Raw genomic sequence first — 22,017 nt, 5'->3', positions numbered from 1 at the left:
GAACGGACCCCAGCTGATTGGCTTTTCTCTCTTGTTTGTTTATCGCCCACTTTGCGCCAGAAAGAGGAAACCAGCAGATGTCGTGCTAAACAACAGCAGCACGTTTAAGCTTGATCAGCTGTTGTTAGAATTTATTTAATATTAATTTCTAGTATCAGCTGATGTTTGCTGGAGCCACAGCTGTAAAGCTGCTGGTCATGATGTCGGTTTGTATATGTGGTGAGAGGGAAACATGCAGATGAAACCAGGAGATGTCCTTACTGAATCATCAGAGCTGAACAGGTGATGGAGAAACAGGTTTACCTTTTAGGTCACATGAATGAGTTGAAGGGAAGTTATGAACTGTTTCTGAGAGACAAATAACACCAGGATCCTTTTCTGTGTAGCTGATAGCTGGTAACTGTGCAGGGGCGGGTCTAGCAAAGTTATGCCAGGGGGGCAGGTAGGGCATTAACAGGGAAAGGGGGGCACAAAGAAATACTTTTCTTACTTATTCTGATTTAAAATATCTAGCTCTTATTAAATAAGTATCTGAATCTTGCGAACAAAGTTTTTATCTGACGTAAAATTTATAGAAATCATACATATACCAACAAGACAGTGTACATCACTGTCACAACAGCGTTTGTTTTCATTCAAAGGCTTTATGGCTTTAATACCTGGTGGGCCGGTCTCTGGTCAAAATGCCCAATTTTTTGTCCCAGTCCAACCCTGCAGGTTAATACTGGCAGTGTCACCATGCCAGCTGACTGTATTTCATCATCAGCCAGTGTTGTTCTTTATACATCAGTATTACCAAAGTTTACCATAAGGCAGCATAGAAAGTATTTACTTGCTTTCAGGTTTCATTCAAATGTTAGTCTTTTCATTTGTTTCCCCACTTTTTTCCTGTTTCAAAATCAAACACTAGTTTGTGAGAAGATTATCTTCCTTTTTTTAATAGGCAGGTAAAGTTTTGCATTGGCTAATTTGCCAATTGTATGTTAAAAATGTTTGTATTTTAATATTCAAAAATGTTTTTGCCCAAAACATATGTGCTCTATATGTCAGTAAAAATACTATGCAAATATTGCTGTCCTTGAATGCTGAATAAACACTGACAGAGCACTGATTGTATCTCTTGTACTTCATCAACGCAGTATCTAAAAACTTTGCACCGTAGTGGTTAAAATCTCATTCTAATAAGAGTCAAAAGCAAATTCAGTTATTAGGTTTATAGGGTTATTGAATGATGGTTAACTGTTGGTAGAATTTCTTTTAACATTATCTGCCAATTACATCTGCCACCCTTCTCCAAATCTGTGCCCCTACCTGGCCCCCCAATAAAAATTTTCTAGACACGCCACTGACCCTCAGCACAACATCACTACTAATACATGTCACATATTAGTCGTTTAAACAGTAATAATTAAATATTTTTACTATACTATAAATAAATAGATATAAATACTATATCTATAGATAACACAACAATTAATACATGTATTCTTTAATTAATAAAACATCAGAAATTGATAAAAACACATTAGAAATAGCAATTGCTTTATAACAGACCAATAAATCAAGACATTTTCATCAGCAGATGTTTGCATGTTCAATAAAAATATTTCAACAACAAGTTTTTTTATTAAAATTATCAATGAACTTCAGCGTTATGTAAGATAAGTTTCATGCTCGACTCATGGTTCTTTATTAGTTCAGTTCAGGATAATGTCTCTGTATCATATCAAATATATGTCATATCAAAACAACCCCACACCTGGAGTTGTTTTAGTTTTTCACAGGTGTTTCCTGTCAGCTGGTCAACCTCATGCTGGGGGACATCCATATCAGCCAACTAAAGAACAAGCTCCTCCCTTTGTGCTTCAAATCCCTCCCACTCTGAGACAAGGAGCTGAGACAGAGAGAAAAGAGTCAATTATAAAGAAGAGAGAAAAGTGAAACCCTCCTCAGGTCTGACTCGCATACCTGCAGTCGACCTGTGATGGACTCCAGTTTGGCGTTCACGTCATCCCAGCGGCAGCCGCACTCCCTCACCAATGCCAGCAGCCGAGCCTGCAGGGTGCCCTGGAAGAGCCGAGTTAATGTTCGACTCCTCCTGGTCAGGCTCTCCAGCTGGATGAGCCGAGGTCTCCCCTCTCGCCGCCGCCTCTGAACACATAAACGCAAATTGCATGTGAAGCAGGAGGTGCAGATTTTTTTGCTATTCTTTTCTAAATCCAGGCTTGATCATGTGGAGGTATTTGGAAAAAAAAATTTGGCCAGTGGACGACTGTTGTCTCGCAGAAAGTCAAATCAAATGTATGCAATTGTAGCAAGTACATAAGCTAAACTAACTACCTGAAGTCGCTGTAGGTAGCCAGATGGTTTCTCACCCGAGTCTTGCAATGTGTCCATGAACTTCACATAAAGCTCTTCCCCGTCCTGTACAATTCCATAAGCAGAATCAAGATATTGAATGTAGGTCTCTGCTGGTAGGTCGGGGTTAAGGTGCTTAATTATGTCCGCTGCAGGTGGTAAAAGACTATCGAGGATGTGTCTGGATCTTCGTAGTTCTGAAATGGCTGGGTCCTTTAAGATGAGATCCACTCCAGAGCGCCATGTATCATAGTCCACCTCATGCTGTGGATGTGGCAGTCTCCCAGAAAACATGCGCAGCTTACGGGATGAACGTATGGTTGCATCTTCGCTCTTTACTATATGCTCCACAACATACCTCTGTACTTCAGGTGGATTCAACTCAGCTGCAGACATACTAATGGAATGTCCTTCTGTTGTTGTAGAATGTAAGGCAGCTGAAGAAGTGACAGGAATAGCCGTGTTGTGGATTTGTTGATCCGGAGTAGCAGCCGGTATGTGCTCAGATGCGGCAGCGCATTCCTGCTTGAGCCCTTCTGGTTTTCCTGGGCGCAGTTCTGAAACAGCTCCATTTATTTGGGTCATTAGTTCTTGGAGAACTTCAGCAAAATCCCGACCAGACAGTTTTGCTACTTGTTTTAGGTCAGCTAAATAAGTCTTAGTCTTTGTGCACCCAACAGTAGCTGCATAGATTTTAGACAAGCTTTTTATATGATATTCATTATCTAAGGGCTTAAATGTATACGGCAGAATCGGACCCAATAAATCAAAAGCAGACCCCGTTTTAAACTCAACGACGAGCATATTATTAAACTCAGAACCGGGTGAGTTTATTGGCACGGAGCGTTCAATAGCACCATACTGGAGAAGAAAATCTTCAACCTCCTCAACCTCATATGCGGGGACGCCACTGACCAACACCGCATTTGGTATTTTAACACTTAATGACTCCAACAAGTCCATGTTCATAGTAATACGATGATGATGGTGAGACTGAATGTACACAGCAATATTATACTTGACACAACCTCCTGGCTGGCTCGCCACTTAATTGTCTTATGTAGCAAGTACATAAGCTAAACTAAATTGAGTTAGTTATGAGTAGTTGACCTAATTCAGAAGATATCAGATTCGGCTCTGGGAGGTGAGTGAAGTATAATAAACATACAACCACAACAGATATTGTGATTACGGTTGTTATTTACAGTGAAAATAAAGTGCAATTACCAAATACCAATATTTACAAAATCTGCAGACAGGACAAGATAAAACATAATTCAAGCTTGTAAAGTATCAGCTGCACAATGGTGCAGCAACCTCCTCCAACCCCCGGCAGACAATGTCCATAAAGTTGCTATTTCATGATTGATATAAATCCAATGCGCATGACAGTCTGTAACAGATTGAACTTGGAAGTGTGATGATCAGAACTGAGATTCCAAGACTGAGATCCCAGAAGTGAGATTCAGAGGACTGAAAACCAGGGGGGGAGAGTGTAGGCCACAGCAGCCTCCTACCAGACCGCAGGAAGTTGTAGCTGGGGTTCTGGCTCGTTGGGCCTAGCTCGCCATCCAAAGTAGTGGTGTCGCTGTGGTCTCCCCAAGGCACCACTAGCCTGCACTATAATCACAGGACCACTATTAGCAAAATTCATCTAAATTTCCCCCAAGCTAGCTTTAGTTCCAGTGTACACAATAAGGTTCATGAGAAAATACCAATATACAACAAATACATATCCAACCGTTGTAATAATTTAAGATAAATGACAATCTCTAATAACAAAACTACAGCCACATAGAGTGAGAGTAGTAGTAATGTGGTAGGCCTCAGCCTTAGCCATCCCATCAGCTAATAGCACTGGCATACTGATACGGGTTACAAACACAAACAGACATTCAGACTCAACTCACCATTCACTACGTGCGATGTCACATACGAGCCCCCATGCATCTACCCGCGGCGGTATCAAAGTACTGTTGAACGCAATCCACAATTAATTCAAAGACAAGAAGATAATAAACAGCGAAGAGCGTTCGCCCACGTACCTGTTGCTTCCATCCGCTACCGCCTCTCCCCCGCATCTTTTCGAGGCGACAACCCGGAAGGCATATATTAGTGCCACCCGAATGTGATTGGTCACAACAGGCACGTGCAGACTCGCGGCGTGGCGTGCGTCATGACGCATCGCGATGCCTTCACGGACACGCTCCGATTGGAATTTAAGATTTCGATTCAGATTTTTATGTGGGTTACACAATACACAATCAATTCACAAGAACACGTTATAAAAAAAGCCCTGTTCTTGCCTGATTTCAAGTGAATTCTGCATCAAAACAGGGTAACAGAATTAAAACGAGTGTTTGCAGCAAATGTGAGCACAAAGCCTCACTTTGTACAAGCCTGCTATTAAAGTTCTCCTCTATGCAGAGACCTTTCCTGTTTTCAAGGCACAACTTGGATCTGCTGTACAAATCTTATGGATACACGCTAAATGAAACAGTAGTGTGCACGACTCCAGATTCTGATCCCTCATCCTAATATGATCCCAAAAGGCTCACAAAAACCCACATAGCAATAGCAATAAAGCAAATGTTGAGGCTTCAAAATACAAAGTCCATAAACCAATGGCTGACATGGGTTTTATCATAAGGGTGATAAATATACAACATATGTTCTTAAGACTAAAAGTGTAATACAGATTTTAGTCTGAGAGATTTGATGTTCATTTACATGCAGATGCACTATACGTGCCTGCTCTGTGGTTTTCCGCAACGTTTTGCAAATAACTATTTAACACAGGAAGTAGGTGAACTAAAACAAGTCATCTTTCTTTGTGAGAGGACAATATTAATGAAACAAACCTCAATGGCATCATAGAGATCCCCAAAGATGCTCCTGCTGCTTTTCTTCCTCCTCATCCTAAGCTTCCTTCTCCTTATCCTCGACTTCCATCCAATTGTAATTCAGTGTAATTTTATTTATCCCCCTCCTCTTCCTCATTATGTTGGAGCTGTGAACAGAATTAGTGTGAATCTGAATTAATTTGTGCAAACAAGAGGGGAGATTTATGTGTTGATGCTACCTGCTTCAGCTCTACGACTGGCTGCTGAGGGATATTTACACCCTGGCTGGATTACAAACTTTAACCACGTGCTGAACTTTGGCTCAGTGTTGATACCTCTTGTTAGTGTTACGTCCCCTCCGGAGGGGTCTAGGCGTGCAAGTGAGGGGACCAGTAACAAATGGGTCCAGAACAGAATGAAAGGAAAACAGACAGGTGTTTTTAGTAAATAAAATAGTCTTTATTATAAATAACCTTAACATAAAGAGCCGGCAACGCCGTTTTACCAATAACCCTTGGAAAAAGGAAAACAAAGGTTACAACAACAAAGAACACTCAATCAAACCAAAACTCCACACCACGAGGAGGCACTTCCAGGGGCCCACAAGCTCACCCTGTCACTAGCAGCAGCTAGCTTTACTGCTGCCGAGGCCCACAAGCCCACACTACTCACGTGAAGCAGCTATACTGCTTCCACAACTCCACGCTACGAGCAGGATAACCACACACTAAGAACACCAAGCAAAGACACCAGAGAACACCACCCTGCTCACAGCTCATCTGCAGCTTAAATAGCCTCAGAGGTGATTGCTGACTGGATTCAGGTGGCAAACGAGGCTAACCAAGAGCAGCTGTGTCCTGGGGAGAGAGGAGAGTGAGAGAAACAGAGGAGGTGGGAGTGGCAAGAGAGGAGGAGGCGGAGAAAAACACCACGCCCACACAAGGGCAGTTTCAGGAGGCCCAGCTAGGGCCGTAACATTAGTATAATGACCTCTTCTTGGCTTAATGTATGATGGTGGATAAATGAAATGTACAAAGAAAATTTAACTATATTACAAAAGGACATCTATCTTGGTAACATCAAATGACCAGAGCATAATTTTCAACTAGTCCGAAAATAAGTTATACAGTAACAGTCACAGACACACCTCATGTGTCACATTTCTATTCATTCAAAACACTTAGTCATTGCTGTGTTTTATACAGCTCTTACAGAATTTAAAGTACAGGTTCATGTGAGTATTTAATGTACGGCTCAGCTCTACTGAATTTCAGAGTTTCTAGAGCAGACACAGAGCTCACGTCAGGCTTCAGGCGCCATTTTAGTGACTTTAACAATATTATAAATTTTAATATCGGTCTAACTGACATTACGTTATGTACGCAGCACGCAATTGAACCACATATGTTAGAAGCCAAAGGTTCAAATTAGTTGGGAGCACCTTCACTTAATTATAACAGTGGGGTTTTTTTTAGGAAAACAGTTCTGTATACCGATACTAAATTGTTTTAATGTCAGCGGCTAACATGTCTAACATAGCTAACGGTTATTGTTAGCAAGCTACAATGACGAATAACAAAAACAAAAGAGTAAAAAGGTTTTATTGAAAATGTTTTACCTTTTCCAACAGTCCCACAATCCAGAGCTTCAAAGACCAGCAGGTACTGAAGACTGTTATCCGTTTCGCTGTCACCGTCCGCAGTAGCGGTTTTTGATACGGGCGACACGGGCGGTTGCCCGGGGCGGCATCGTGGTGGGGGGCGGCATCACGGGCATCGGCAAAAAAATAAATCAATCAATAAATCAATCAATTGCTCGTACTCATGCTGCCCCGACGTCATGCCAGCGCATATTGGGAATGGCATAGGCACCAAGCGGTTTTCTATCGCCCATTTGCTGGGAGTAAGGGCGCCCTCCGTTTGCGAGGTGCGCCTGCTGCTTGCGGCACAAGGAGGAGAGGGCGGGGCGGCGGGGAATTCTCTGGCTGGCTGGAGCAGCATCTAATAACCAACTCGCAAAATAAAACAAAATAAAAACAAACACGAAAACACCAGACATCATGATACAGACTTATAATTTGCACCGGTGTTTTTTCGAAATTCAATACGCGAAAAGTGAGCGCGAGAGCCCTCGGTGCGCCTGCTCTCTGCTGATGTCAAAGTAAACTTTATTGTCATCTCCGCTACATACAGTCCAGTATATAGACAGACGAGACGACGAGGCTCCAATTACAGCAGTGCAAGTAAACAAACAATATATATAAGAAGAGTAAGAAAATAAATAAACACTTTAGGACTCGGGGTAAAGGGATCAATAACAATTTAAAATTTATAATTTACAGTTTGATGATTTAAAGTCTCACACACAACCCGTCGAAAGGGGAGGAGACTTGCTGCTTCCAAATAGAGCACATTTCATTCATAATGATGTAAATCAAAGCACATTATGTATTCATGATCTGAATCCTGGGTTGTGTGAAATCCCAGAAATACACCTTAGACAAAGTGAATCTGTGAACTAAGGTGTAGGTCTGTTAGGTAATGTTGTGGTGATCCTCGGGTTGGAGGATGGGTGTTCATACTGGAGTGCAAAATTAAAACCAAGATGGAGAAGAAAAGTTCAAAGCCATCAGGTGCTCAGTTTAGAAAAAATAGAAAAGAAGAGGAGGAGAAACGAGCAAAAGATACAGGTAAGCAGATGTGTGATTGAATAATGGCAGGTCATCCTGAAACAATCAGAATCAGAATCATACTTTATTAATCCCTAAGGAAATAATGTGGATCACAGTTGCTCCAATAAGAAATGGTAAAAATAGTAACAGTAACAGACTAAACTCCAAACAATACATTATGTTACAGATTTTAACATTAATGAGTCAGTGTCAATTGTTGATTTGTCCTGTTCTCATTGTATGATGAATTATGATGGCTGTTTGGCAGCTGTTTGCATACAATGCATACTCTCTCTCTCTTCATATGTGTGTGTGTGTGGGGGGGGGGGCAGAGGGAGTGTTCGCCCGGGGCGCCAAACAGGCTAGGACCGCCACTGACTGTCCGTGAGAAAGTGTTTTATCCCTTAGAAAGTTCAAGGCCTGCCGGTCGCGCAATCTGTCTGCGCATGCGCATCCCAACGATTGATCCCCTCCATCCGCTCCCGAGAGGTTGCCATAGTACAACGTGTTCTAACGTCACTCTCTCTCTCTCTCTCTCTCCCTGTCATTTATTTGGCTCGAAACACATGTTAACAAATTGCTCAGTGATAAACAAGTACTCAGATCATTTACCTAAGCAGCGTGCTTTGTCAAAACTAAGTAAGTGTGTTGGTAATGTGTGTTCATTACATTGACATTCTGTTGTGCAGTTGTTATTTACTTGTATTTTATAATTTGACTTTACATACTGCTGGGTGGTTTGTAAAGTTTACAATAACTAGTATTATCATTATGCTATATTTTCTAATATATATAATAATCTCAAAAGTAATGCCTTGAAGCAGAAAATATTAACACTTTATTACAATTTAAAACTAAAGTACAGTATTTGAACGTGTGTATTGTGTCCACTGTTTGTTAACTCACCATATTCATAAACGTCTTAATAATAAATTCCATATTCTATTACCACATTATTTGTGATCAATGGGTTTGCGGGGTTAGGGGTGTGGGGGGGTAGGGTCTTTAGGCTTTGGCCCCCACCCCTGCCACCAGTATATTTTTAAGCAAGTATTTCTAACTTTTATTTGAATATTCAGTTTCCTACCATCTGCTCTTAAATGGTAATTGCCAGGTAACCCGCCCTCCCCCTTCGCACACACATGCACACAAACAAAACACACAGTATAATTCACAGCCTCATTATAGTGAATAAATATTTATGCCATTTTATACCATCAAACTTAGATAGCTAAGGATGAAGAACCTTTTGTTCTTTAAAGAACCATTTGCAATACCTAAAGAACCATCTACAAAATAAAAAGGTTCTTTGACGTATGATGGTTCTTTAAAGAACCATGAAGACATATGAAGAACCATTTAAGAACCATAATTTTTCTGAGAGTAGGCCAATCTCTAACCTTCCTTTCATATCAAACATTCTTGAAAAGTCTTTCAGTGGTGCTAGTTTCAGTCATTGTGCACATGTCCTGTTTATATGGTTGGAAACCTGCAGTCAGCTGAGACTGAAGAAGTCACCTGATGCTGATGAAACGTTTCTCCCACTGAAAATGTCCCGATGAACAGAGTCAACTTTAGGGGTTTCCTTACTTTGAGCATGAGCGTGCATCAAGACACCACTGTGCGATGTAACAGGAATGGGAAGTGATACGCAGATACAAGGGTTTTTTTGACCAGTTGATGTACTGACATGTTGCCTTGTTTATCCGTTTATCTGTATTCGTGTTGTGTGTCCCTCAGTGTGTGCACAGAGACCTGGCTGCGAGGAACGTTCTGGTGTGCGAGGGGAAGCTGGTGAAGGTCTGTGACTTTGGTTTGGCCAGAGATCTGCTGAAGGACCAGGATTACATCGCGAGGGGAAACGTCAGTTAACAAGTTCGGTCAACTATACTGAGGGCTCCTGACATCATCAGGTCAGGTGTTCACCTGTGCACCCACTGTGTTTCAGAGCTTCCTGCCGCTGAAGTGGATGTCTCCAGAGAGCATCTTCCAGAACATTTACAGCTCGCAGAGCGACGTTTGGTCCTACGGAGTTCTGCTGTGGGAGATATTCTCTCTGGGTAACCCAGTCTGTCACACCTGTCACACCTGTACACATCTTCACATCAGTGGAAATGTGTACAGGTTTCACCAAGGGGGTGGACTTCAACCCCATGAACAGCAGGGCTATTGGGGTTGAAGTTTATTAATTATTCTTGCTGACCTTTACCCTTTAAAGTTATACACACAGTTTTAATTTGAAGGTGTAAACTAGCCATTAAGTGGAAACCAGTTCAAAACCAGGAAACAGATCCGGCAGCTGCTGCTATGGAGATAAACCATTGCCAGTGACCTCGCGGCCCAGAAGAATAGACTAAACTTTAATCAAAGAGAAAAAAGGGAATTTATTATACATTGCAATCAAAAACAAGAACAAAGGTCCACACGTCGCTGTGTGATCTTCAGCCTCACACTTCAGCCTGGTCGACTTTGACAGGTGTGTCTGCTCACTACTGTCAGCCTTGTCTCCGCCCCCTCACCACAGGGTTTCTGTGTTTTGGTCCCAGGCTGCAGCCCGTACCCCGACCTCCCCATGACCCAGGAGTTCTACTCTGCTCTGAAGAGAGGATACAGGATGAGTCGACCCGACCACTCTCCTCAGGACATGTATGACAAAACGCATGCAGGCGCACACATCAGCTTCCTGTGACAACACTCAGCATGACCCTCTGCACTTTTCGGTCTGCAGGTACGACCTGATGAAACGCTGCTGGGAGGAGAAACCTCAGTCCAGACCTTCATTCTCCTCACTGCTCATCGACATGGGCAATATGCTGACTGACGACTATAAACAGGTACCAACACCTGACTCAGGTAAGCCTCACACACCACCTGACCCAGGACACGCTGACCATGTTGTTGTGTGTCAGCGTTACCTGCAGATTGCCGAAGACTTCCTGAAGGGAGGAAATCCAGCTGTGCACCGATACAAGCAGAGTTTATCCAGAGGTGCAGAGGAGCAGGAGGACGCGCACGGTAACACATACAGTAACACACACACAGTAACACACACGGTAACACACACACACACATGCGCACAGTCTCACACACACACACACACAGTAACACTCACGTTAACACACATTCACACAGTAACACACACGTTAACACACATTCACACAGTAACACACACACACACACACACAATAACACAAACACACAGTAACACACACACACAGACACAGTAACACACGCTAACACACGCGCGCACATTAACACACACAGAAACACACACATGCGCACAGTAACACACACGGTAACACACACAGACCCACACACCCACATACGGTAGCACACACACAGAGTAACACACACACACACACACACACAGATACACACACAGACACACACACAGACACACACAAACAAACACTCACACACACACACACACACACACACAGACACACACACAGGTCACTTTTGAAAGTTTAAAACAAATCCCGCTCCCTTTCTCTACACAGCAAGTGCCACCCCTCAGGTAAATAGGCCAGAGGCGGAGCCAGTGGAGGCAGGTCCCTCGCATGTCGCTTACATCCTGCCTGTTACCGAAGTCACAATTGAAAGCAGCGCTGGCGCTGCGCTGGACACAGTCAGGTACAAAACCATGTGATGCGGTCAGGTACCTGCAGGCTGTGATGCCTGTGAGGATGATAGAGACGATGCTGTGTTTTCTCTGCAGCCCTTCGATGTCAGACTCTCCCACCATCTCATACTCTCCAGAAGTGACATCATCGGAGGACAGACAGGAAGCTGTGGGGCCTGAGGAGGAGAGTTGCCTGTGAAGGTTTCACCTGCCTGAGAGTCTGGGGCAGGGTTTAAATAACCCAGCGTCTCTGCATGGGGGCTCCTGTGCCCTGAGTATGGACTGTAGGAGGTTGTCTAACCTTTTTACCTGTAAAGCTTGTTTAGGTGACAGAGTCAGAGTGTGCTGAGTGTGCAGCAGGTCCTGATTTGCATTTATAACCTTTAGTATCCTCATGTACTCTGACTTTTCTATCTGTATATCCAAACTGCTGACCCGTGTCAGGACTGAACCTCCCATTAAAATGTACTCGTGGATCAGACTCTTCTGATGCTTCCTCATGAGAAACGCAACACACACAAAAATTAGGGTCAACGACAGTCAGCTGATCTCACCTCCAATGTTCAGGTGGAGGTTCAGGTATCGCTAGCAGCTACAGCCACCCGTTTCACCATCCACATCAGTCACAGAGGCCATACCCCTAATAATGCAGTTCGATATAATTTCTGAACATGAAGCTCTTTGGTATCTTTAGAAACCAGTTTGTGTATCAGGCTGTAAGGATGTTTATTTTAACATGGGAAACTATGACTCACTGCCTCTGCTGGACACCAGAGGAACTGCAGTTTTCAGGATTTCTTATTTTTGGTTAGGTGCTGGTGGTGGGGAAGAATATTTGAGTTTTTAAGTTTAAACCAGATTCAATTCTGTTTATTTATATAGAGCCAAATCACAGCAGTCGCCTCATGTAAGGTTGATCCTACAATAATACATGCAGAGGGGGAGTGAGCTCTCAGGTCAGCAAAGCAAGACAAAGAGAAAAAATCTCTTAGTGTCAGCACGTGAGGACAAGAAACCTGCAGCAGGTGGAGGAGGAGGTTCCCCCTGCAGGTGAGAGCTAAGCATAAAGGGACCTCAGACCCCTGGAACCCCCTCCCTCTGTGCCAGCTGCGTTTCTTCTGCTTCCTGTTGGAGAGTTGGAGTGCAGAAATATGCTGAATATATGAAAATGTTTCCTGTGAAAGAAGAATCGCTGTGACTCAGCTTCTTCCTCATTTATTCCGCAAAGTTAACATATTGTGTGTGTGAAGGCAGCAGGCGAGGGGTTAAAGGACCTCCAGGTTACCGCTGTTTACTCCCTGAACTGTGAGAGAGCTCATTAAACCCAAGAAAACCTCCTAAAATCGTGAGTGTGCTCAGGGCTCTCACACCATGGAGCCCCGAGCAGCTCCCAGGGTTTCTGCTCATTTTAGCAACCGCAGGTTTGAGGCTGACCACAGGATGTCCCAGAATAATGACATCATTTCACAGAAAGTAACACAGACTTTGCCTTAATGAAACTAGATGAGTCCGTACAATGAGTCCACCTGTGGTCATGGAAACCAGCTTACAGGTACAGGTGTGCCGCTCCCAGCAGGGCGCTGGTCCCCCAAATATGACAAAAACCACATTAATATCAGACAGAGGTCAGCTGACCGCCTGACCTCACCACATGATGGTCAACCATACCATCATACACGGAGAGAGGGAAACCACCAAAACAACCCCCCTCCCCCCCCCCGGAAGTGCAGCATGCAACCTCTCAGTGACATGGATGCCATCTTTGATCTGCTGAAGGAGCGAACCACCACCGACCAACGAGCAGGGAGGCGCCCACAGGTGCACTGAGGCAGGTAAGAAATCATGTTCACCACAGAGGTGTGTGTTCAGATAGACTTCGACCTCATCATCTCCAAACATCATCAGTCTGAGTGAACGCCACCATTGACACAGGGCGCCGAGCATGAACCCATTAATCGGTTCACTGTGTCTCAGGTCAGGTTCTGCTGTGGACAGTACTGCTGTGGATGGTTCTGCTGTGGATGAGTTTGACTATGGGTGCGTCCTGCTGTGGACAGTTCTGCTGTGGGTGGGTTCTGTGACAGGTTCTATCAGCTCAGCTTGTTTCAGAAACTTTCGTGTTTCATTTCCAGGCTGCTCGTCTCTGCAGCCCGAACTCTTCGTCCCACACTGGGTGAGGATGCCGAGTCTCACTGTTACCTGAGGGGTCACACTCCGTCCACCCACTCAGTTTATTGTCAGTCGTCACGTCTGATTGGTTATTGAAGCTGTGATGGAGAAAACTAATGTCTACCTGAAACTTCAGTGTTTTATGAACTCAGTCAGCTGCTTCAGGTGGAGCCAGAGGGGAGGAGTCAGAGGGAGTACCTGGCACAGAGTCTGTTAAATGAGTTCATCTAATCTCAGGATTAACAAAGTCAGAGTTTAATCTGAACCTGCTTCCTGGATCAGGATCCAGGTGGAAAGCTCTGTTTGTAGCCCAGAGGCAGGACTTCACCCTGGTTTCTGTACTTGAAGGTGCATCATCATAGTAATTTATACTGTAAACATTACCTACTCAACACTAGGTCAGGTCTGCAGCATCAGTTACCGTGATGGTCCAGGTAAAAAGTGAACCACCTTGATAGTACAGAAACCAGCTGAAGTTACCTGTGGATCAAATTCAGAGGACTGAGCTCCTCCTGTGATTGGACGCAAGGAGGAGGGGAGGGGAGGGGGAGGGACAGCTGAGCACTCGGTGTTTCAGGAGGAAGTTGGACTCGTTCAGTCAAACTCGCTCTGACTTCAGCTCCAACAACACTGAGAGAGAGAGAGAGAGATGTGGCTCCACTGTCTGCTGCTGTTGATCGCTCTGAGCCGCTCTGCGGGAGGTAAGAAAACAAACATGTTTATTTTTACTCTTTGTTTACCAAAACAAACTGTAAACAAACAACAGAAACGAGACTCTGAAACATTCAAAGTGATGAAACGGAAAAACTGAAACTGGTCTCAGATCACAGTTACATCAGTAACATCAGTTATTAATAATCAACTCAATAACATCGGAAACTGATGTTCAATAAAAAAAAACAAATATTTTATTAAAAATGTTTAGGAAACATTTAATCTCTTCATGACCTGAAATTAACATTTTGCCCTTTAAAGCCCAGCGTATCCTATCTGATTCATGTGGTTTGTGACTTTTTGAGACTTCTACATCATCCGCATGATTTTGTTTTACCCTCAAAAATTGATACATGACACATTTTTAATGACTAAAAATATGGCTTATGTAGCAAATGTGATACAATTGAAAATTCATATATATGCAAATTAAAGTTTGATATATATATATATATATATATATATATATATAGATAGATAGATAGATAGATAGATAGATAGATAGATAGATAGATAGATATTGTCTAAAAGTTCAACAAACACTCCTTCATCAAAAAAACTAAAGACTTCTGGCAGTTATTTCATGGTTCAGGGTTAATTATATTTTAAGATTTTGTTATGTTATTACAGCTTGGTAACGGTTTCATTAGTTTAATTACATGTTTATTACACAATTGTCACGTGTGTATTATTCTTTTAGATAACACTCGAGCTGTGGGAGTAACAGAAATGAAAATAGCTGATTTGTTGCTCAGATTGATGTTTTAATATGTTTAACTAAATGCTTCATAAATTATTATTTTTATATTTTCTGTTGGTTTGTTTCTATGAAAGAGAAAATATTTTAATATAGTATCTGACATGAAACACATGGTTTGCTCTTTGTTTCGTGAACCTGCTGTAAAGAGTTTTTGATTTTATTGACCAACTGCGTAGGTCATGTGACCTCAGGTTCTTATTGTTGTGGCTTTGAGCCGTTCAGCAGCAGGAAGCCAGGCGCTGCTTTCAGAGCACTCGCAGGACAAAGGTTTGTGGACAGTTAAACTGCTGTTTGAACCACAGGAAGCAAATGTGCACAGAGTTTCAGTCAGAACCGGGACCACTGGGTTACAGCTGGAACCGCATGGCTGGAACAGCACAGCGGCTTTAACGTCTGATTTTTACCTTTTTAAATGATGTTGTGGAATCAGGCACAGGTTAACATACAGGTGGGGGGGGGTCACAGTCCTCGTTATGAGGTCATGTTTAGTGGTTTGGTCCTCTGGATTCTGATTGGATCATTGTCAGCGCTTCTACCTGAAATGGTGATTTCCATGAACATGATGCTTGGAGTGATGTCAGCGTGGTCTGTAGTTCTGCTGAAAGTTGAAGTGATTTCTGTGAGTAAATTCACCTCAGAATTTGAAGCAGCTTGATTCACTGTCTATTTACAGTCTTCTTCACTTCCCTTTTATCTCTATCACAGTCTTGTTTGCTGCTTCATTTTTGTAAAATTTATAATTCAAGTTCTATATTTAAAAAAATAAAATAAAGTTATAATGTTCCAGCTGTTAGAATACCTGCTAATCAGTAGCCTGCAGCTAAGTCTTCTGTTACTACAGTGACCTCACAGCAGCCATGTTATTTGTCACATGATGTAGCTCAGGTGGCTGTAGTTCAGGTGGCAGAGCAGGTCAGAAGGTCGGTGGTTCGATCCCAGGCTGCCTCCTGGCTGCATGCCAAATATCCTTGGGCAAGATACTAACCCCATGTTTGCCTACTGGTGGTGGTCAGAGGGCCCGGTGGCGCCAGTGTCCAGCAGCCTCGCCTCTGTCAGTGCGCCCCAGGGCAGCTGTGGCTACAGCGTAGCTTGCCATTGCCAGTGTGTGAATGTGTGCGTGAATGGGTGAATTGACTGAATGTAGTGTAAAGCGCTTTGGGGTCCTTAGGGACTGAGTAAAGCGCTATACAAATGCAGGCCATTTACCATTTACCATTAAAATGCTCCAGCACAAACATGTCCAGAGGTCCAGCTCAAGTGAAGCTAGCAAACAGCTAGCAGCTGCAGTCACCTGTGTCACCATCCACTTGTCAGTCAAAGAGGCGACGCCCCTAATAATGCAAACTTTAAATGAGTTGTAAAGCATCTGTTATGAGCTTCACAGCAGCAGGGGGAGCAGATCAGGTGTGAGCGCCACCTTAAACCTGAAGAAGAGGTGTAGTGAGGTTGGAGGGTTTGCTGTGCTTCAGCAGCTGAAGGACACACACCCACACTACCGTGCCCACAGACAAAGACAGCACAGAAAGGCGGGACCAAGGCTTCCATCCAGACCCTGAACTCCTCATGGCTGAGAGGAGGAGCAGTCACACCTGCCTACAGATGTTCAATCAATACATCAGTACATTAGTGATCAATAATCAGCTGCCTCTCCTGCCTCTCACCTGCTCACCTGTGCCGAGCAGACACCTGTCTTACACGCTGGTACAAGCATCAGCGTTTACATGTGTTTGTGCTCCTGCACATCATGGACGTTAAATCTGTTTAACGTCCATGATGTGCCTCACGCAGCCTCCTACAGTGGGGTTAAACTGACCTGGAGTCAGCACAGAAAGCTGATTTTGTCCATCTGAATGTTTTCAGTGGGAGAAACATTTCATCATCATCGGGTGACTTCTTCAGTCTCAGTGGACTGCAGGTTTACAACCTTTTAAACAGGACATTTGTTTGACTGAAACCAGTAGCACTGTTGAACAATGGCCAAAGGCCTTGGCTGGTTGTGACCTACACTCGTTTTCACACCTTGACCTGTGCGATTAGGTAGAGGATCAACAGGGGATTCATGACCCCCTTGGAGGACACTCCTCTAGGACTTAAATCTGGGACTCTCCACCATTTGACCTTAGAACTGAAGAAGCTCCTCGGATGACACGTCTTCAAGAAACTTAAAGAAGTCCAGACCCTTTTCTTTCCAAGCTCCTTAGACTACGATGACCTGGATGACTGAGAACTGTTACTCTCCTTGATGTGATTTTCTTCTGCTTCCCTGGCCTCTGTGTCAGTGGGGATGGTGTTCGCTCTGTGTTGTAGCGTCCTGATGACGCCCAGTTTGTGCTCCAGTGGATGATGAGAGTCAAACCTTAGATACTGATCCGTATGCGTAGCTTTCCGGTACACATCAGCTTTTAGATGTCCCCCATTACTGATGGAAATCTCACAGTCTAAGAAGGCTAACCTGCCACTTTTCATATCCTCCCTGGTGAATTTGATGTGTCGGTCCACCGAGTTAATGTAATCCGTGAATTGTGGTACGTCCTGAGTAGGACTGGGCGATATGACCCAAAATTCATATCTCGATATTCTTTAGCTGGATGGCAATATACGATATATATCTCGATATTTTTTAAAAGCCATAAAGTAAGAACAAAAAGAGAGTTCTTAGTCAAAGCTGTGTCCCTGATCTCACACGGGCACTTTTATTAACATACAGTGTACATGTAAATGAAAAAATTACTCAGAAATAAATTATCAGCATTTATTAAATAATAATGCTCCATAAATAAAATAAACCAATGTTGTTTTTGTGCATAACAAAGAGCTCACAATTGTGCAGTCAAAATGTAAACTAAAAGACGCTGAGCATAATAACAAAGACAGAGATTTCACAGCTGCTCTGTTCCCAACTTCTACTGCGTGACTGACAGCCTGGAGTTTGAAATCATCTTTGTAACCGTGCGGGGTGCTGCATGGCATCAACACGTTACTGCGGTTAGCTCGTTAACTCGTTGACGCAGTCCAGCCCCAAGCACGGGGCGATACGCGGTAACTCGTTAATGGAGATTTGCCCCGTTTATGCAGTTATGGCGTTAATGTCATTTTAACGAGATTACTGCTACCAGCACTAAAATAGTAATCTCCAAATGTTTTCTTTTTACCGACCAGCTCCTCTTTGATAGCTGCCGTGTCCATCTTGTTATGTTCAGTGAAGGAGAGAGGCAAGGCAGAGTAATGTTGCATAGAGACAAAAGTGGATGAAAGAGAGGCAAACTAGCAGCTCAACAAGTATAATTATAATGTAACATAGACTATATCGATATAAACGATATTGTCACATCTCACATCTCTTATAAAAATACATCGATATATTTAAAAACTCGATATATCGCCCAGTCCTAATCCTGAGAATTGATTTTCACCCAGGTGTCATCCACATATCTGAACCAATGCCTTGGTGATGTTCCAGGGTAGGATAACAAAGCCCTCTTTTCCACTTCTTCCATGTACAAATTGGCCACACTGGGTGAAACTGGGGAACCCATGGCACACCCATGTTTCTGCGTGTAGTACTGACCCTTGTATGTAAAATAGGTGGAATTAAGACACAGTTCAAACACACTTGATCGATGCTGAGAGTGGTCGTGTTGCTGAGGTTAGGGTTGTCCTGTAATCTCTTAAAAACTGCCTCCAATGCTTCAGTAGAAACCCCAGATCAGTGTCTACTCTGATAGTAGAAAATCTCACACACACAGACACATTAATGAAATTCAAAAATGCTGGAATAAACCACTGAAATCAGTAAATCTCATCCGTGTGCTGTGGCTCGTGACGGTGTTACACGTCACGATCTTTGATTTAATGTGTTTTAATTTCTAAATATTTCATTAAAATAAATGAAAGTGCAGCAGTGTATGTGTGTGTGTGATTGTTCAGTATGTTCAGGCTCCACCCTGAGATGACAATCGTTTCTCGGCTCTCGGTTGTGACCTTAAACGCAGCTCTGAGCTGTGACACTCCGCTGAGTCGCGTCCAAGCGGCGTAAACATGTGGTGATCGCTTCCTCCATGGCCTCCACCCCACTCCCACAGAGTCCTCAGAGAAGGAGAAGTAAGACGAGGAAGTGGGACAGAGGAGACCCTCACACGCACACACACGGTTCCTTTGTGTGCGTGTGTGTTTGTGGTCTCTGGTAAAAATAAGAAAATGTGTTTCCTGACTCTCTGAGGTTTCAACACCCCCCCCCCCCCCCCCCCACCCCCATTGAAACCTCCCAACTGAAGCACTTTCTCCAAACAGTGAAAACCTCGTAAGTCTGTTCAGTCTAACGACCTCACGAGCTGTTACTCAGTCATACTACTGATTATTGATCGTTGACTCAATAAGATCTTCTGACTCTGACGTTTGTGTGTCTGAAGTTTGTGTTTCTGACATTTGTGTTTCTGATGTCTGTGTGTCTCACGTTTGTGTTTTTGACGTTTGTGTTTCTGATGTTTGTGTTTCTGTGTTTGTGTGTCTGTCTGTCCGACATTTGTGTGTCTGACGTTTGTGTTTCTGTGTTTGTGTGTCTGTCTGTCTGACGTTTGTGTGTCTGTGTTTGTGTGTCTGTCTGTCTGACGTTTGTGTTTCTGACATTTGTGTTTCTGACGTTTGTGTGTCTGTGTTTGTGTGTCTGTCTGTCTGACGTCTGCGTGTCTGACCTTTGTGTGTCTGACATTTGTGTGTCTGTGTGTCTGACATTTGTGTTTCTGATGTTTGTGTGTCTGACGTTTGTGTTTTTGACGTTTGTGTTTCTGACCTTTGTGTGTCTGTGTTTGTGTGTCTGTCTGTCTGACGTCTGCGTGTCTGACCTTTGTGTGTCTGTATTTGTGTGTCTGTTTGTCTGACATTTGTGTTTTTGACGCCTGTGTTTCTCACGTTTGTGTTTCTGTGTTTGTGTGTCTGTGTGTCTGTCTGTCTGACGTCTGCGTGTCTGACGTTTGTGTCTCACGTTTGTGTTTCTGACATTTGTGTGTCTGATGTTTGTGTGTCTGTGTGTCTGTCTGTTTTTGTTTTTGACGTTTGTGTTTCTGACATTTGTGTGTCTGTCTGTCTGTCTGTCTGTCTGACGTCTGCGTATCTGACGTTTGTGTGTCTGACATTTGTGTTTCTGACGTTTGTGTGTCTGACGTCTGTGTTTTTGATGTTTGTGTTTCTCTGTTTGTGTGTCTGTGTGTCTGAGATTTGTGTGTCTGATGTTTGTGTTTCTGACATTTTTGTTTCTCACGTTTGTTTGTCTCTCTAACTGAAGTTTTTCTGTCTGAAGTTTGTGTGTCTCAAGTCTGTGTTTCTGAAGTTTATGTGTCTGACATTTGTCTATCTCACCTTTTTGTGTTTGTGTGTGTGACATTTTTGTGTCTATGTGTCTGACATTTGTGTTTCTGACATTTGTGTGTCTGCTGTCAGGGGTTACTGGAGCATCTGTAGAATGTGATTCAGCTGTGTTCAGTTCAGCGTCCACACAAACACTCCTGACCTTCTCTTAGTTCTGAGAGGACAGCGACCTCAGTCAGGTCTTCATGGAACAAACAAGCTTTGTTTTTCCCTTTAAATCTTATTCAAACTCATTGTTGTAAGAAGTCTTTGATCAGTCGCTGGTAATACGAATGTGACTTCTGATGCGACCATAAAAATAAATAAATAAATAAATAAATACATAAGAGACAGATCAGTTTGACGTGTTTGACTTTAATTCTCTGACAAACACCCAACTTTCTGTTCCTGAAACAAGAGGCCCGGTGGAGATACGTAGTTTCAGATGCAGTGAAAGCTGCTGAGGTCATTTAAAAGTAGACTGCACTGAAAAGAGTCAAAGAAATCTAAAGTAACAAAAGGTTAAACAAAAGCAACGTAAACATGAACCACAGTTAAAAACAAATCATTATGCAAAAGTAAGCTAACGTTTTTTTGAAAATTAAACTAAATGAGACTGAAATAAATGACAACTAACACATACAAAACTGAGTAAACCAAAGTATGAAAGCAAATGCTACAATTCAACTGAAATGAAGTAAGAACAACTCAAAGTAAAGGAAAGGTTAAAAAAAGCAAAGTAACTAAAGTACTGAAAACAAATAAACTAATCTAAACTAAAACACCAATGTAAACTTAAACCAAACTAAAGCTGAAAAGAAGTAAATAAATAAATAAATAAAATAAAATGAATCTAAACAACCAAAATAAAAAAAGACTCACAAAATAAGAAATTTAGCTAAATTACAAAAAATAAGCAACTAAAACCAAAACTAATCACAAGAAAAATAAACAAAAACAAACAAAACAAAGTCAAAGTAAATAAAAAGTAAAGTGCTGAAATCACATCGAAGAAAAGTAAGTGTGAAGAAGCGGTTTAAAGGAAGCCTGCGAGTCCTCAGAGCTGAGGCTCAGTGAAACCTTCAGATTAGGAAACCAGTAAAACCAGTCCAGACTCACATTTATACCAGAAAGGAGGGGCTGCTCCAACCTCAAGGAAAAACAAAATGGCTTCACGTTACAGAGCATGCTCAGTGTGGACCTGCTTTACTCTGCTTTAAGCTGTGTTTGGTGTAAGAACTGAATCCAACTTTGTTAGCAGTGATGATGATGATGGCTTGAGACAACATCTGCAAAAACTCTGGAGTTGCCCAATCTGTGGATGTTGGTGTGGTTTAAAAACACTTTTACCAGCAGACTTCAGGAAGGATTCTACTTCCTGTTAGGTTCAGCTTTTACTGTGTGTGTGTGAAGGTCAACACACACACACACACGCCATCTGACTGTAAATCTGATGTGTGATCAGCTTTTATCCAGCTGGAAATGAATAATGACTCATTATCAAAACAACAGCTGATAATTAATGATCAATAATACT

General features: G+C 42.8%; 2 protein-coding genes and 2 long non-coding RNA genes across 4 annotated transcripts in view; 2 read left to right on the top strand and 2 right to left on the bottom strand.

Annotated features, from left to right (window-relative positions):
• The window catches only part of LOC116329738 (platelet-derived growth factor receptor beta-like), a 56,065-nt gene extending 44,090 nt beyond the window's left edge, over window positions 1-11,975 (top strand). The window contains exons 21-27 of the mRNA XM_039618624.1: window positions 9,613-9,735; window positions 9,821-9,932; window positions 10,419-10,518; window positions 10,601-10,706; window positions 10,782-10,887; window positions 11,373-11,505; window positions 11,591-11,975. Of these exons, the coding sequence (XP_039474558.1) occupies window positions 9,613-9,735; window positions 9,821-9,932; window positions 10,419-10,518; window positions 10,601-10,706; window positions 10,782-10,887; window positions 11,373-11,505; window positions 11,591-11,693 (783 nt within the window). The 3' untranslated portion in view covers window positions 11,694-11,975. The remainder of the gene's footprint in view (window positions 1-9,612; window positions 9,736-9,820; window positions 9,933-10,418; window positions 10,519-10,600; window positions 10,707-10,781; window positions 10,888-11,372; window positions 11,506-11,590) is intronic.
• On the bottom strand, window positions 1,340-6,900 carry LOC120442304. Its single transcript, XR_005614656.1, has 3 exons — window positions 6,820-6,900; window positions 1,969-2,151; window positions 1,340-1,894 (listed from the first exon to the last, which is right to left on the bottom strand). It is a non-coding gene; the product is annotated as an uncharacterized LOC120442304 (long non-coding RNA).
• Window positions 3,385-4,582, bottom strand: LOC120442303. Its single transcript, XR_005614655.1, has 3 exons — window positions 4,404-4,582; window positions 4,269-4,331; window positions 3,385-3,978 (listed from the first exon to the last, which is right to left on the bottom strand). It is a non-coding gene; the product is annotated as an uncharacterized LOC120442303 (long non-coding RNA).
• Window positions 11,976-14,233: 2,258 nt separating the features above from the next.
• LOC116329742 (macrophage colony-stimulating factor 1 receptor 2-like) overlaps window positions 14,234-22,017 on the top strand; it is a 33,713-nt gene continuing 25,929 nt past the window's right edge. The window contains exon 1 of the mRNA XM_039618525.1: window positions 14,234-14,364. Coding sequence (XP_039474459.1) covers window positions 14,313-14,364 — 52 coding nt within the window. The 5' untranslated portion in view covers window positions 14,234-14,312. The remainder of the gene's footprint in view (window positions 14,365-22,017) is intronic.

Source organism: Oreochromis aureus, linkage group 10 (genome assembly GCF_013358895.1).
Source record: "Oreochromis aureus strain Israel breed Guangdong linkage group 10, ZZ_aureus, whole genome shotgun sequence".
NCBI classification, from domain to species: domain Eukaryota; kingdom Metazoa; phylum Chordata; class Actinopteri; order Cichliformes; family Cichlidae; genus Oreochromis; species Oreochromis aureus.
Note: the sequence above shows the minus strand (reverse complement) of the source record. Positions and strands in the feature narration are given on the sequence as shown.